This window comes from Lampris incognitus, chromosome 2, assembly GCF_029633865.1.
Source record: "Lampris incognitus isolate fLamInc1 chromosome 2, fLamInc1.hap2, whole genome shotgun sequence".
NCBI lineage: Eukaryota > Metazoa > Chordata > Actinopteri > Lampriformes > Lampridae > Lampris > Lampris incognitus.
The window spans coordinates 11986849-12003702 of record NC_079212.1 but is presented as its reverse complement, the minus strand read 5'-3'; the positions used below and the strand labels follow the sequence as shown (position 1 = coordinate 12003702).

The 16854-nt window shown below is 44.1% G+C and overlaps 2 protein-coding genes across 3 annotated transcripts; one reads left to right on the top strand and one right to left on the bottom strand.

Annotated features, from left to right (window-relative positions):
* Nucleotides 1-4356: 4356 nt before the first annotated feature.
* Nucleotides 4357-8758, bottom strand: dazap2 (DAZ associated protein 2). Of its 2 annotated transcripts, none has more exons than XM_056273123.1 (4): nucleotides 8598-8758; nucleotides 7790-7911; nucleotides 7407-7655; nucleotides 4357-7173 (listed from the first exon to the last, which is right to left on the bottom strand). In XM_056273123.1, exons 1-4 carry the CDS (start codon nucleotides 8608-8610, stop codon nucleotides 7045-7047), a joined length of 513 nt encoding a protein of 170 aa, XP_056129098.1. In that variant the 5' UTR covers nucleotides 8611-8758; the 3' UTR covers nucleotides 4357-7044. The 2 variants fall into 2 exon arrangements, with proteins under 2 accessions (XP_056129098.1, XP_056129099.1); XM_056273124.1 differs by having other exon boundaries at nucleotides 7790-7908; nucleotides 8598-8755.
* A 1006-nt stretch (nucleotides 8759-9764) lies between these two features.
* pou6f1 (POU class 6 homeobox 1) lies at nucleotides 9765-16854 on the top strand. Its single transcript, XM_056275168.1, has 12 exons — nucleotides 9765-10111; nucleotides 10898-11002; nucleotides 11514-11558; nucleotides 11943-12120; nucleotides 12294-12430; nucleotides 12590-12815; nucleotides 12954-13213; nucleotides 13309-13437; nucleotides 14934-15167; nucleotides 15312-15447; nucleotides 15536-15704; nucleotides 16509-16854. The coding sequence occupies exons 2-12, from the start codon at nucleotides 10949-10951 to the stop codon at nucleotides 16852-16854; spliced, it is 1914 nt and encodes a 637-aa protein (XP_056131143.1). The 5' UTR covers nucleotides 9765-10111; nucleotides 10898-10948.

The following is a 16854-nucleotide window of genomic DNA, read 5'->3' as shown; positions in this document are numbered from 1 at the left end:
CTGTCTCGTAAAGAATTTACTTGAATCTCTGGATTTTTTTATTTTTATATATATATATACACACACACACACGCACAGTGGTTAGCGCAGTCACCTCACAGCAAGAAAGTCCTGGGTTCGAGCCCCGGGGTAGTCCAACCTTCAATCAATCAAGTTGCATTTTATATAGCGCTTTTCTAGCTGCAACAGCCACTCAAACCTTGGGGGTTGTCATCCTCTGTGTGGAGTTTGCATGTTCTCCCCATGTCTGCATGGGTTTCTCCGGGTGCTCCGGTTTCCTCCCACAGTCTAAAGACATGTAGGTTAGTGAATCGGCCATACTAAATTGTCTCTAGGTGTGAATGTGTCGGCCCTGTGATGGACTGCTTGCCTGTCCAGGGTGTCTCCCCCGCCTGCCGCCCAATGACTGCTGGGATAGGCTCCAGCATCCCTGCGACCCTGAGTTGGATAAGTGACTTCGATAATGTATGTCTGAGTTGTTTGAGTTGGGAACTCAAACATACTCAGAGAATACATCCTGAGTAAGATGATAAACTGCAACCGCAGGCTGTAGAGGGGTAGCACCTTTCCTCAGCAAGGGCCCTTTGGCTAAGGACGATGTCCCTACTGATAGATCTGGTCCTCCTGCATGCCTGTATGGTACTTCCCATGGTGCCCAGTCCAGCCAACACATTGGGATAGGAGAAGGGAACTCTGATTTCAAATCCACCTGCTGCCTTGTGGGTTGATGCCTGTTTAGGCAAAGGCTAGAAGGTAACTCTGAATTCAAATCCCCAGGCACAGTCTACCCTGCTGTCAGTACCCGCAAAGGGTAAACCAAGAGTAACCCATTCCCCGGGCGCTGCACGGCGGCTGCCCACTGCTCCTAGCTACACAGCTAGGATGGGTTAAATGCAGAGAGTGAATTTCATTGTATGTATGTACAAATGACAAAGTGTATTCTATTCTAATATATATATTCTCTCAATATGTTTGAGTTCTGTTTCAGTTCATTGAAGTGAAAGTGAAATTTTTGCCTGTAAGGCTCCACGGAAAGACTGACGTGCATGGTGTTATAATAGCCTCATATTTGAACCGTTATATTAATGTGTGTTTGTGTGTGTCAGCCCTGTGATGGACTGGCGGCCTGTCCAGGGTGTCTCCCTGCCTGCCACCCAGTGACTGCTGGAATAGGCTCCAGCATCCCCACGACCCTGAGAACAGGATAAGCGGTTCAGATAATGGATATATATATATATATATATATATATACACTACCGTTCAAAAGTTTGGGATCACCCAAACAATTTTGTGTTTTCCATGAAAAGTCACACTTATTCACCACCATGTGTTGTGAAATGAATAGAAAATAGAGTCAAGACATTGACAAGGTTAGAAATAATGATTTGTATTTGAAATAAGATTTTTTTTACATCAAACTTTGCTTTCGTCAAAGAATCCTCCATTTGCAGCAATTACAGCATTGCAGACCTTTGGCATTCTAGCTGTTAATTTGTTGAGGTAATCTGGAGAAATTGCACCCCACGCTTCCAGAAGCAGCTCCCACAAGTTGGATTGGTTGGATGGGCACTTCTTTGAGCAGATTGAGTTTCTGGAGCATCACATTTGTGGGGTCAATTAAACGCTCAAAATGGCCAGAAAAAGAGAACTTTCATCTGAAACTCGACAGTCTATTCTTGTTCTTAGAAATGAAGGCTATTCCATGCGAGAAATTGCTAAGAAATTGAAGATTTCCTACACCGGTGTGTACTACTCCCTTCAGAGGACAGCACAAACAGGCTCTAACCAGAGTAGAAAAAGAAGTGGGAGGCCGCGTTGCACAACTGAGCAAGAAGATAAGTACATTAGAGTCTCTAGTTTGAGAAACAGACGCCTCACAGGTCCCCAACTGGCATCTTCATTAAATAGTACCTGTTAGAGCCTGTTTGTGCTGTCCTCTGAAGGGAGTAGTACACACCGGTGTAGGAAATCTTCAATTTCTTAGCAATTTCTCGCATGGAATAGCCTTCATTTCTAAGAACAAGAATAGACTGTCGAGTTTCAGATGAAAGTTCTCTTTTTCTGGCCATTTTGAGCGTTTAATTGACCCCACAAATGTGATGCTCCAGAAACTCAATCTGCTCAAAGAAGTGCCCATCCAACCAATCCAACTTGTGGGAGCTGCTTCTGGAAGCGTGGGGTGCAATTTCTCCAGATTACCTCAACAAATTAACAGCTAGAATGCCAAAGGTCTGCAATGCTGTAATTGCTGCAAATGGAGGATTCTTTGACGAAAGCAAAGTTTGATGTAAAAAAAATCTTATTTCAAATACAAATCATTATTTCTAACCTTGTCAATGTCTTGACTCTATTTTCTATTCATTTCACAACATATGGTGGTGAATAAGTGTGACTTTTCATGGAAAACACGAAATTGTTTGGGTGATCCCAAACTTTTGAACGGTAGTGTATATATATATATATCCAAAACGCTTGTGGGGTGCTCCTGGCCAGCAGTGGTGAGTACCTACCGACAGTGGTCTGAGGAGGGACAAACCAACGACAGGGTGTTGGGTGCCCAAGGCTCACCGATGCACGAGGGCAGCGAAGGCTATCCTGTCTGGTCCGAACCAACAGAAGTTCTATTGTGGCACAAGTCACAGAAAATTTAAATAATGGTTATGGGAGGAACGTGTCGCAACAGAGTGCCCATGATGACCCCTGTCTACTGTCGATGTCGGAACTGGACCTTGAAGCAGTGGAAGAATGTCGCCTGGTCTGACAAGTCCCGTTATCTTTTCGATCATGTGGATGGCTGTGTACACGTGCGCCGTTTACCTTATGCATTGTGGGAAGACAAGCCGGCAGCAGGAGTGTGGTGCTCTGGGCAATGTTCTACTGGGAAAGCCTGGGTCCGGCCATTCATGTGGATGTCAATTTGACACGTGACACCTACCTAAACACCATTGCAGACCAGGAACACCCCTTCATGGCGATGGTGCTCCCTGATGGCAGTGGCCTCTTTCAGCAGGATAACGTGCCCTACCATACAGCACACATTGGTTGGGAATGGTTTTAGGAACATAATTAAATGTTCCAGGTGTTGACCTGGCCTCAAAATTCTCCAGATCTCAATCCAGTTGAGTATCTGTGGGATGTGCTGGACTGACAAGTCTGATCTACAGTGGCTCCACCTCGCAACTTACAGGACTTGAAGAATCTGCTGCTAATGTTTTGGTGCCAGATACCACAGGACTCCTGCAGGGGTCTTGTATTGTAGAGTCCATGCCTCGGCGGGTCGGTACCGTTTTGGTGGCACACGGAGGACCAACAGCATATTAGGGAGGTGGGCATAATGTTTTGGCTCATCAGTGCACACCGATCAGCCAAAACATTATGCCCACCTGCCTAATGTTGTGTAGGTCCCCCTTTTGCCACCAAAACAGCTCTAACCTGTAACATCCACACGAGTGCCAGGACTCAAGGTTTCCAAATTGAACATTGCCCAGAACATTACACTGCCTCCATTGGCTTGCCCTCTTCCCATAGTACATCCTGGTGCCATTTCTTCCCCAGGTAAATGACGTGCATGCACCTGGCCGTCTACATGTACAAGAAACGGGTCTGCAGCTACGCAGCCCCAAACAGCAAGCTGCAATGCACTGTGTTCTGACACCCGTCCATCACAGCATTAACTTTTTCAGCAACATGAGCTGCAGTAACTCTTCTGTGGGATCGGACCAGACAGGCTAGCCTTCACTCCCCACACGCCTCAATGAACCTTGGGCGCCCATGACCCTGTCGCCGGTTCACCGGTTGTCCTTCCCTGGACCACTTTTGGTAGGTACTGACCACTGCATACCGGGAACACCCCACAAAACCTGCTGTTTTGGAGGTGCTCTGACCCAGTCGTCTACCCATCACAAATAGGCCCTTGTCAAAGTCGCTCAGGTCTTTACGCTTGCCTGTTTTTCCTGCTTCCAACACATCAACGCCAAGAACTGACAGTTCACTTGCTGCCTAATACATCCCACTCCTTGACATGTGCCATTGTAACGAGATAATCAATGTTATTCACTTACCTGTCAGTGGTTTTAATGTTTTGGCTGATCGGCGTATACACACACTTTATTTGACTTCACAAAAATGCAGTAATTTCTTAGCTGTCAAATGTCTTCGTGTCATCAAAATTGGTGCCCCGTTTTTTTTCCCTGCATCTGTCAACCCACAGCAAATGGAAACCAAATATGGACACCAAATATAATTACGACTTGGTTATTGATGAACAGCACTTGTGAATTTTTCAAACCTACAATTTTTCTTTCCACTGTCACCATTACCATATATTTGCCAATAACAAGGAAATTAACATCCCAAAGATGAACAAGAAGCATTTCAAATTTCCAAAATAACCTTTATTCTAAATTTTCATTTTAAATTTTAAGTTTAGTAAAAAAAAAGTTAAGTGCACCTAAGTTCTTTTGCAAAGACTTCAATCTCAGCAAACTCGAGTGACACTCATCTCCTTTAGTTATCATATGAATGTGCACCAAAGTCCATCAAATCACTTCAGCACATATATCCATATAACAAAATATGTTAAAGAGAATCCCTGAACTATAAATGTCCATAATCCTTCAACAAAGAGAATTTCATTACACACTGGCTGTGGTTGGCATTGCATCTACTGGTCAACTGGGACTAAGCCACCATTATGCTGCATTACAAACACAATCAGGGCTGGGATGGAAAAAATGAACAAGTCGTTTGAATCAAAACTCTAAGTTTTAAAAGCTGTGGCCTTTTAGTAAAGCTGAATGATATACCAGCATGTGTTTGCAGGAGTGAACACACATTCAATAAAAAAAAAAAAGAATGTGAACTGTGTCTGGTATGGTAGCTGGTTGTGTTGCCTCAGAGAAATGCATCTCACATAGTACATATTCCATGCTGCACGTTTAATAGAAAAAAAAGTAGATTTCCTGGCACCGGATCTTTGTGACCTGACCAAAGTAACATTGAAATAACAGACAACAGCATCGGTTTTCTGGTGGCCACAGCTGTTAAAACATGGCACATTATGTCAGATACCCAGACCCGTGACGTTACCAGACACCAGAGTGAAAACAAATATAGGTTTACGCTACTCATACTGACACATTGTGGTTTTAAGATGACCTACTACTTAAATTTTGTACGGTTACCTATCATGTAAAAGTTCTTAAGATAGTTTAATTAGCAGCACAAAAATGTCTTGTAAATGAACAATTGTGTAGACAGTGATGTGCCCCGATGCAGAAGTTCAGCTCAAGTCTCAGGCTACTGGAGAGTATGTCACATCTTGACTTTTTTTTCTTCTTTTTTTTAAAACAAACTGGGATAGAAGAACAAGTCCTATATTGCAATCCCAACATGTTCGTAAATCTCACAGCTTTTTCCCCCCCAGAGAAACGTGAATAAGACTTCAAAAAACAGTAGCCCCTTGCCTGCACCTTTTTTTTTTTCAGAATTGCTTAGCAGTGCATTTCAGATGAAAAGTATCTAATCAAATTTGTACATAGCAAAGGTGCACAGGTATGTAAGAACATAAAGATACTATAAATGTACACGAAGTGACAAACACAGCGTTAAAATACAAATGCAATCACATCAGATTGAAGGTCCAAGTACCAACAACTAGATATCTGCTGATTCAATGACATGTTTGCTTTTAAACTGTGACATTTAAAGTTTCAAGTCACAAAATGTAAGTGCTATAGACCAGATCTTTGGTACAACCAGCTCATTGGTTATACTAAAAATTTATTAGCCTAGCTAATCATGACTGATTTAAAATGTTTTAAAAATAGAAAAATGCTCTAAAGAGGGTCACGTCAACTCTTACAAAAACCCATAATGGCATCAGAAAAGTGGCCTTTTTTCCGCAGCAAATCATTGCTTTAAAACCCATGATCAGATGACGCCAAATTATGTGACAAGACACAATATAATCAGTAAAGGATAGTAATTGAAATACAAGAAAACACTTAAGAGTATAAATTCCGGGTATCTGACTGTGAAAAAAAAACAAACTTTAATGTTGCACCAACCACTCCTTCCCACTCGATTCACTATTTGGATTTACTTTACATTTATTTCCTTTAAGTTTAATTAAGTTAATTTGCTTTAATTTAGGGCTTTCTCCAGTGCTCTTTGGCACTTGTTGAAGATCATCTGTCAGTTGCCCAATAAGGTACAGTAAACCACTTTAAATGTGTATTTAAAAACTTATTCTAATCGTATTTGCTTAAATCTACTCAGTAACTGATTACGTTGTGTCTAATTTGTCAAAAACTGGACAGGTCCTTTTACAAAACATTTATCACATAATATCCTGGAAGGAATGATATCCCTCCTCAGAGTATTCAAACAGTTCACTTTTTTATATTGTTGAAACGTAATTTCTGACATAATCAATCATGTTACATTTACATGGAATTATTATACATGTTTGAGTATAACTACACTAAAATTAACAGTTGTTTTACAGTTTTTCTTTTTCAAAAAGACAGGTGTGGATTCGCCCTTTTGTATTTCAACTGCCACTACATTACTGCATTCTATTGTAACCATAAAGCAGTTCAGGTATACAATTTGAATTTGACACTTCACTATTTCATTACATTGTTCACACATATATAAGAACATCTCAATGCAAACTGAGAGGCATTCACTTTACTTTGACAAACATATATCAGAACCTGTAAGAGGTAAAAATCTGAAATGATCAGAGTCTAGGCTAAATGAAAGCTTGTGGAAGGAGTTCTGTGACTTGGGACAAATTTGTGTTTGACCTCTCCAGGCAGTGCTATCCACAAATTGTATTTTAATCACGGGGTCAAAAGTGGAGTACTGTACCTCTCATTAGGGCTCTAAGGTATTACATTCCATTAGGTGATATCAGTATTGTGGCATGGCCAAGCAGCCTGAAGAGGGAGGCATATGGGACAGCAGAAGGTTAAGGAAGTAAGGGGAGTTTTTGACAGGGTTTAGGTATAAAGAAGGACTTGAGGAGAATAGTTGCTGTTACCAGATGGTATAACCTCCACTGGAGCCACCCAAGAAGAAGTTATTCTTGCGCTGTGTCATCAGAACATTAGCACCCTGCATGGCAGCCAGCTGAGCTGCATTGGGGGGGTGTCCAGGAGGTGGAGGCTAGAGTGTGATTAGAAAAAAGGGAGAAATGAGTAACTGCATATCAAATATCCCATTTTGATCAGCTGTCCAAATCCGTATGACTGGGAAAGGACTAATTCGATTCTATAAACACATTAATCACAAATTAGTTGCTTCGTGATGTAGGACGAGGGCAACATTGTTCGTCACTGTATGGACCCGACTCCCATCAGTTTCGCTCTTTGAATTTAACGCACTGCTTGGATACTCACTGGGATGGAAACGTTGTTGCCTGCCCCAAAACGTGCTCCAGCATCAAAGCCTCCATCTATCATCACTGTTGATCCATGGGGGTACATGGCTCCCATAGGATAGTAGGCCAGGGGGACATTCTGGCCCACTGGCCCAACAGGCATAGGTGGCTGCATGGGCATGAACACCTGAGCACCAGGGTATGGAGAGGACATCTGAGGCACCTGACCAGGCACCTGAGGTGGAAGCACATATCTGGGCTGGTATATCTGCGGAAACAAAGACAGAAAAAATGAATATTTTGAATTTGGAGACTTAGATTATTACACGTGGTTTTTTTTTAACAGTGTGGGAGAATAAAGCGTACGGCTTTACATAACTGTAGCGGTAATGTTGCCGTTACCTCAGAATATGCAGGTGGTGCATCTGTATATGGAGGTGCCTGAGGAGACACTTGCATAGCAGAGGGGTAGATGGGTGCACTGCTCTGTTGTGGGTACACAGCTTGCTGAGGATATGAACCTGCTTGACAAGAGATTTAAACGTGATAATTATTTGAATTATCGTTTCAAAACAGCCTTAAGGTGACACGGTCCCCCCCGCCCCCCCATCCCTATTTTTCTTTAATCCGTCGTAAACATTGTTAGGCAAACTTAAAATAAATGCAGATTATTTGAAATCTGTCAACAAAGGGTGAGGGCGCTGAATGCTGAAATTCCAACACCCGTCGAACATCTGGCTACTATATATCCGACTGACTAGTCAGGGGAGCTGCCGAGACAATAGCAGATGGAGACCAATAATTAACGCTGATCTCTATATTAGCTTACTCGTTACAGGCGGCACACTTGAAAAGGTAATGGCGAAAAAGTCACGTCACCTCTGCTGTAAGTCCGACTGCAATGCTAGCTGGCTTGAACATACTAACCGCTGACGAGCATATATCGTCACATTTCGTGTAAAGTCCCAATCTAATATCTATAAAGTGAAAGCGGCTTCGCGCATCAAAGGCCAAAATACGACGTGCTGTGATTAGAGAAGCTGAACGATACCGAAACCCCATTGTCGCTGTGCTGCAGCCCGAGTAATGTACGTCAACGCTAGCTCGGCTTTAGCTGACCATGACAACAACCGCTGATATGACCACAGGCGTCGAGCCACAAAGCTAACGTGGGGCTAACAGCTCTAAATACCCGCGACAAGCGGCGTACCTTTGTTGTTCATATTTTCTGAATCGTTCTCCAGGCTGATCAACGGAAGATTTCACGGAGTTTTCTGGTTATCTTCTCTTCTCTTTTTTTCCCTTTCACGGCCTTGTGTCAAGATTCCAGTTCACTTCCTTGTTTTTCCGCTTGTTGTAGTGGAAGCGGTGACGTCACTCGTTCTCAGACGGTCCCTTGTCCGGCGCGTGTGCGTGCGCGCGCGCGTGTGTGCGTGCGTGCGCGCGCCCTCCCCGTTATTCAAAGCTGCCTTTTTTTTTTTCGCTGCTAAAACGGACACTCCGATGTCGGCGAAGCGCAATTCAACGATTCAATTCACAATAGGCTTTTTTTTCTTTTTTTTTTATTTGGTTGAAGAATTCTATAAAACTTTAATTGAAAAAAAATGGAAAAAAAAACCTGACCTGGATGCGCGGGTTGCTTTCTAAAAATCAGTGACCCCCCCGCAATCACATCTGAGTCTGGAGTGAACAGCGTAAAAAGACCCCCCCCCCCACACCTTGTTAATGGCGCTGCAGCGCTTCATCTGGTCTGGATTTGACCAAATATAAGAGGGCATTGCATAACATGTGCGTGCTTAACGCCTTATTGATCTTCGTTTTAGATTTGTTTTTTTGGGATTTTTTTTTTGTTTTTTGTGTGGAGAGAGAGAGAACACCTATTTCCCTTTGCTGTTACTCATAACAAAAGTTGAAACGCCATCTCCGAAACGGCCCTTTGGAGTTTTAACTTTCCCCGCATGCGCGAAAAAGGCCCGTCGAGAGCGCGACACCGTTTCGGGCTGCATCGCGAGCCGACCGGATGAAAGTGAGATGAGCGATATAGGCGAGCGCCTACACATTAAAGGTCGTCCGACTGTCCGCTCGCCCCACGCCTGTTATAAAACCCCGAACAGACGCTTATTCAAGAGCGTTCGCATCTTGCACTTTAACGGTGTCTTCACCCCCCCCCCCAAAAAAACAACGATTCATTGTTACCGTTCCTGCCTCTTATTCGCATAAATCGCATCCGACCATGTTATGAAAATTAGTCTAATTCAGCTTTATTTCTGCACTCCTCGTCTCCCAATCCGCGAGCCCCGTCCGAAGAAGCGCGTCCCCTTTAAGAGAGCCGCGGCTCCTCTTACGTCGAGGCAGACATTTTTCAATGCGAGATTTTTCCTTGCATAAATTATGTTCATGACGTAGTGCTAAAGGCCAATTTTCTACACATTTCGCAGACTTTTGCGGCCCGTGTGGGATTCCGTTTGACACTTGCGGGGGAATTTTTGGGGACGATCTCGGCCGCCACGGGAGAAAGGACACCGTCATGAATTATTAAGAAAGAGGGGATCCCTCCATAGCAAAACCTCCTTATCCATGCAAATGCCTCTTTTGTGTGCAGTCACAGCGCCCGTCTGGGAGCTGAGATGAATTTTTAATTATGTGTGACTGAAACAAAACTGTGTTGCGGGCACCTTTTAAAAAGGGGGGAGGACGGCGGAGGACAAGATAACTGCTCGCGCGGTGAGTTGAACGTAATTGCCTCGCCGTGTTCGAGCCCGCCGTTCGGCAGATAGCGGCGAAATGGCGAGAGGAAATGAGTTTTGGTTAATATGCAATGTTCGTAATTAGCATAATTTATATATTTATGATAAAGAGAGGGAAATGCACAATAGTCGGTCTCCGGGCATGGGTCGAGATGATTTGTGTCGCGCACACATGGTTGTCACAGGCTGTCCTTAAAAAGTGGCCGACGCGGCGAGACTTTTATCCGAGGTGGGGTGGTGGGGGGTGGTGGGAGGTGGTGGGGGTGGGGTGCCCATCAACACCCGCTGAAGTTTGGACGGATCTTCGTTTCAAAGCGAGCTCCGTCGGCCGGACGGGGTCCCGTTTTGCCGTCCTGACGTCTGGTTTTCAAATTCGCGGCCACCTTTATGGCAGTGGTAGCTCTTTTAGCAGGTTCTCTGCACGGTTTTTGAAGTGCAACAAGAGGAGGCCTGCCCAGGCCCCTCGAAATACTCTGGTCCAGGCATATCAGAAAGAAAAAAGAAGCTGTGAATTAAGAAGAAGAACCCCCCCCCCAAAAAAAACTCATCATCGTCTTTGGTGGTTTTCTTCTCTTAAAGCCGATCTGATGCGATTTTATATAGGTTGCCATCCTCTGCAGAAACCACACATTGCTCTGCGAACCTTAATCTGAGATAGCTGCAAAACAACAGACAGCAGTAGGCTTAGATTTAATTTAATTTTAGATATTGCTATAGGAAATGAAGTTGCAAAGTTTTTCAAAGTTTTTTTTTGTCTTATTAGTCTTTTCCCACATAGAATGCCAGGAGTGTGACTGAGGCGGTGGACTGAGCCATGGATTCCCAGGATCTGCCGGTTAAAGATGCCCCACTTACGGTCAATGAACAGGTAAAGCATCTCTCCTCTGGCTGTGCCCATACTAAACTGACCCAGACCTTGATGTTGCCTATGTCGTCTGCAAGTCCTCTGCTGTCATTAGCTGTGTGACCTCCATGTGCCAACATTCCACTTAATTGAACAATTAACTCCAGCAATTCATTGAGAATGGTGACGTTTCTCTTATGTATCATCTATATTAACCTCCCCTTTATGCTTGTAAGATTTTAAAACTGTCATATTTGTGTATTAGTTGTGGTTTTCTCCTCTGTGGCAACGTTCAGTAAAGGCATAGTCAGCAAACAAAGGCAATGCTCTTCATGGGTAACGGGGAGCTTTCAGAAAGCATTGCCCAAGCTGCTTGTTGGCTGATGCTCATATCATTGTTTTGGTGTGCTCATGCTCTTTCATTTGTGTGTCTTTTTTGTTGTTGTTTTGTTTTGGTTCATTGTGTCCTAACATGTGCTTGGCTTCTCTGTTCTCCTTAGCCATTCACTGTCTGACTGCAGAAGTCTTTTTTCAGCCATTTAGCTCCTGCACTTTGAAATTCCCTGCCAAAGACAACCAGGTATGCATCCTATCTCTTCCTGCATTGACTCTCTGCACCTTGCCCTCCAGCCCAGGTTGTCTCACTGCTTTTCCCATAGGTCTTTCATCACTGCATACCATGAATCATGTTTTACTGCCAGTTTAAATAAGTTTTGGCGATCCTGCGACAAACCATAAGATGACAATACAAGTGTGACTTTGATCACGATACCAGAGGAATATTACCCAAGTTGTTCAACAGTGTTATAACATATCTATTGCTCAGGGGAAAAAAAAACAAATGGCGATATTGTTCTGTTTTAAGATCACAGTTTATTGAACAAAAAACTCCCAGAATAACGGAGTCAATAGCTCATTGTGCCTTTTTTCTTAGTCTTGCTTTCTGCTCCTCACTATGATGCAGGTGATTGTGATGTCTGGCCATGAGACTATCCGTGTGCTAGAGGTAGAGGTCGATGCATCTCTTCCATCCTCAGTACCTGATGGAAAGCCTGACAAAGCCAGGAATAAGGCCTCTGAACAGCCTGAGGCTGGCAGCACACAGGAAAGCCAAACATCATCCCACAGCAGTGTGGGAGTTGGTAAATTGCCCAGTGACTGTTTTGTGATAATGTAATAGTGTTATTGGTCAATATGGAGAGTAGGATTTCTTTCCTTACTCTGACACTAAAGGAACTTTTCCGTTCACTGCCAATGAAAACAGCTCAGGCACATAAAATGTCTGGTGTGAATAATTATTTTTCTGCTTATTCAGTAAAGCAAGAGCAGCAAGTGGTACCGGTGGAGGCTGCGGCCCCTTCTGTCCACACTTTGGCCTCAGCTGTCCCCATCAGCGTGTCCCTGCCCCAGCCACAGGCTGCCATGCCCATCTCTTTACAGGGCTGTCCACAGGTATGATTAAAAATTAAAAGACTCCATATATAAGGATGTGTTGAAAACACTAGATCTGGGATCTCGTTCTTTTCTTTTGGGGAACAGTGCCACACATTTCCAAACTGCGAATGAAGCTGACTATTGTATTTTGTGCCAATCACCCCTCTCCCGTTTCAGGTGCTGACCCAGGAAAGCTTGGCAACTCTGATGACTGGGATGTTAGCTCAGTCGGGATCGCTTGGTCAGCCCCTGCTCATCCCCCTTGGTATGGCAGGATCCATTGGAGCCCAAGGCGGCTTGGCTGTGCTTACCCTTCCCACCACTAATGTAGCTACTCTCCCTGGACTCGCAGCTGCTAATCCGTCAGGAAGTCTCCTCAAACTGCCCTTAGCTGGCCTTCAAGGTAAAAAACATCCTGTGTGTGTGTGTATGTGTGTGTATATGTGTGTGTGAGTGTGAGAGAGTTTTTCACAAGCACCCTTTTAACAATATCAGAGCAAAGAACGTGGCCATGAGTCTTTGCTTTGGAATTTTCTTCCAGCCGCAACAGTGGTGAACTCAGTCCAGCCCCAACTGCAGACAGCTGCACAGACAGTATTCCAGTCGCAGGCGGCCTCCATACCACCGTTGCAGGGAGCCATGCAGCAGGTACCCTCCCAGCTGACACAGGTGACCAGTGCACAGGCGACCGCTGGCCAAGTGGCGGCAGCCCAGGTTACCTCGACCACCACAACTGTCTCTCATCCCAGCATTTCTGTAGCTGCTCTCCAGACCGCAGGACTCTCTATCAATCCAGCCATTGTAAGAATCCCCTGCCGAAGATTATTTCCGTTTATGCATCTTGGTTTTTGTCCATGTGCTGATTCGTTGTGTCCTAATTTTTTTCCTCCCGTTAGATAAGTGCTGCTTCACTGGGAGCACAGCCGCAGTTCCTGAGTTCCCTCACGTCCACCCCCATCATCACCAGTGCCATGTCCGGTATGGCTGGCATCACCAGCCAAATTATTACAAATGCCCAGGGACAAGTGAGTGATGCACGGCACCACCTAACTTTATATCTACATCAACAACATATTATTTGAGTTACATATCATTTGGGGTGTTCTTGTGGCTTTGGGGGGGTTGAAGCATGTGCCATTTACTCGTAACGTCATGTTCTGGTTTGGTTCATGACCTGATTTGAGTTTTGTGGAACAACATTAACCCACTCCACACTTGCCGCGTTCTACTTTGTGCTTTTCCTAAATCACAAATGCCTTTGAAATGATCTGTTAGAAAACAGGTTGAAAATATTGGAGCAGTAGCCTGCATCAGGTGCAGTAGTGCATCACCATGATTAAGAACATTATGGCTTTGGCAACATGAACAATACATGATATGATATATGATGCAATATTCAGAATGACAAAAAATAGTATTGACATGTGGGATACCATTAACATTTTAGACACCCTCTTATTAATCAAAAGCCCCCTCTTATTATTTTCAAATAAATGTTAATGCTAGTGTGTGTTATTGAGCAATTGGCACCAGCCTCCTGTTCACATTCATTGTAAGCAAATGAGAAAAAAAAATCTCTTGAAAATGCAATGACCGTTACCAGAGTTTATGGCGGGCGGTAAGTAGAATAGCTTTTGTGCAAGCAGGAGAGACATTATTTCCTTCCCCTTCACTTGCTCTAATATTGCAACACACTACACAACTTAAAAAGATGATGTTTTTACTGACTCAAAAAATAGGGGTGGGTACCGAAACCCGGTATTAAACGGGCACCGGTGCTAAATTATTAAAGACTGTAGAACTGATAAGCTCTGATGTTAACGGTTCTGCTATCAGTATGGGGGAAATTAAGAAAACAAATTTCCTGTTTATTTAGGCCACATAAATGTTATCTCGCTCCTTTTATCTCACCAACTCCATTTCTGATTTGCAATGAGATAAAGAAATTTGGCTATAATGCATTTTCGCTATTCCTAATCCAGAAGAGAGATCTCTCTCCCTCTTCTGTATTGGCAATAGCGGGGCCAGCTCTTTGCCTCTCTCTCTTTTGCGTGTAAACACAAGCAATTTGTTGCAACGTCTTGCGAAAGTGCATCAAATACAGGCGGAGAGATGCAGTTTTCGGCTGCCTAGCTCATAGTTCGTCTGTCGTTGCCCCACCCGCCTCAGGTATATAATGTATACTAGCATCCTGGAGCCCACACAGAGCTAACTAAATTATACAAACATGGGTTGATGATTAAAAGTAACGCTCTGTCCAGACATGAGAAAATAAAGTGATGTTAATTCTGTTATTTTTTTTTCTCTTAAAAAAAATAAAAATAACTGATGAGTACCAGATCGATAAGCAGGTGAGAGTAGCAGTACCGTTAAAATCATAACGATGCCCATCCTACTCAAAAGCATGAACATTTTTGAGTGGCTTAGGACGGGTTTCACAAGCGATCAGTTGGATTTAGTATTATATTAATTTGCCTACATTTATTTTGAAGTTTGAGTAATGTTTTTTCCATATATTAAGGTCATAGGAACCCTCCCACTGCTGGTGAACCCTGCCTCTCTGGCTGGAGGGGGGGCCACTCCCACCCTGCCCCTCCAGGGACTTCAGGTCCAAACCGTCACCCCGCAGCTGGTTCTCAACACCCAGGGACAGATCATCGCCACTCTAGGAAATGGACCCACCGCAGTCCCAACTTCTGCTGCTGTTCTGCCCAAGGCCACTGCTCAACCCGCACTTTCCAAGCCCAGCACACAGGTAAATAACAGAGCAATGTTTTGCAAACAATGTGTTTAATTATTCGCTGCAACGGACTAGCTTAAAAACCATCGGGATATCATGATATGAGTTATTCATTGTATTATTTTTGTGTCTGGAAATGAGTTTGGTTCTGTGTCACAGGCGTCTGTTACAGCTGTCACTCAGTCACCAGTTGTCATCGCCCCACAGCCTTCTGCATTGAAGACGGCCACCACAGTCTCCTCCTCCGTTCCCATTACCTGCGGAGACATAGCGACAGTGGGCCAGCTTGTCAGCAGTATGTACACCCGCTTCTCCTCTCCCGACATATAGTAGCTGTGCTCAAGTTATGTAGACATTTTTAACTGGACTCTTCTCCTTTTTAGAGCCTCAGCAAGCAGTCAGCAGTGAGGAGGGCATTAATCTGGAAGAAATCCGAGAGTTTGCCAAGAACTTCAAGATCCGCCGGCTCTCTCTGGGGCTTACCCAGACACAAGTGGGGCAGGCTCTGACTGCGACGGAGGGTCCAGCCTATAGCCAATCTGCCATTTGCAGGTGAACTGCCTCCTCAGCTCTCACTGCCTTAGATAAATAAGCTTTCTGAGGTGATGGAAGGGGGGGGATTCCAAAACGAATTGATTTAAAAATGGCTAGTTGTTAATATTTTATAAACCTATAATCTGTGTAATTTCCCTCCTGGGTTTTTCAAGGTTAGGTCAAACTGGAATAATAAGCATAGCTCCATTGGTAATTAAGGGAACAGAGATGCACTGAGTTGCAGGGTGTTGGCAAGGATTTTTAGACTGTTCCCATCCAGCTCCAGGGAAACGGTTCGGTAGTTAATCTTGTGCTCTGGTGTCCCTTCGGTGGAGACCAAGTGGAAGTTTCCCTTCATGGATCAATTGACTGCTAAATAGGTTTCATCCAATACATAAACATCACTGAGCAGATCAACTGGGCTTTACTCAGTTGTGTCAAATCCTCAGAACAATGCTTTTGAGACATTCAATTTAATAGATGAACAAGGTAATACAATAACAGCTGCATACATATTTTCACCCCTGGTTTGTTCCTGTGTTTTGCATTCAAATCCGGTCGATCAGTTTAGCGCGCCCAGTAATATCTTGCACTGCGCCTTGATTGAAAATAAGCAAGAAATGTTTACAACTGGTGAAAAGCTTATGTAGTTTATTCTGTCGAAACAAACCGATCTCCTTGTGCCCTTTTATACCTTTGACCTCCCGGGGTAGCCATTATGTAGGAGAGGTAACTAAATAACAACATAGTTGACCAAGGACAGTTGCATTTCCAGTAAAACAGCGGAAGACCTGACTAAAAAAAATGAATTTTGCACGGCAGGTTTGAAAAATTGGATATCACCCCCAAGAGTGCCCAGAAGCTGAAGCCGGTTTTAGAGAGGTGGCTGGCCGAAGCCGAGCTGTGGAACCAGAAAGGCCAGCAGAATCTGATGGAGTTCGTGGGTGGCGAGCCGTCCAAGAAACGCAAGCGCCGGACCAGTTTCACGCCGCAGGCCATAGAAGTCCTTAACACCTACTTCGAGAAGAACGCCCTCCCCACCGGCCAGGAGATTACGGAAATCGCACGGGAGCTCAATTACGACCGCGAGGTTGTGCGAGTGTGGTTTTGCAACCGCCGACAGACACTGAAGAACACGAGCAAAATCAATGTCTTCCAGGTTCAGTAG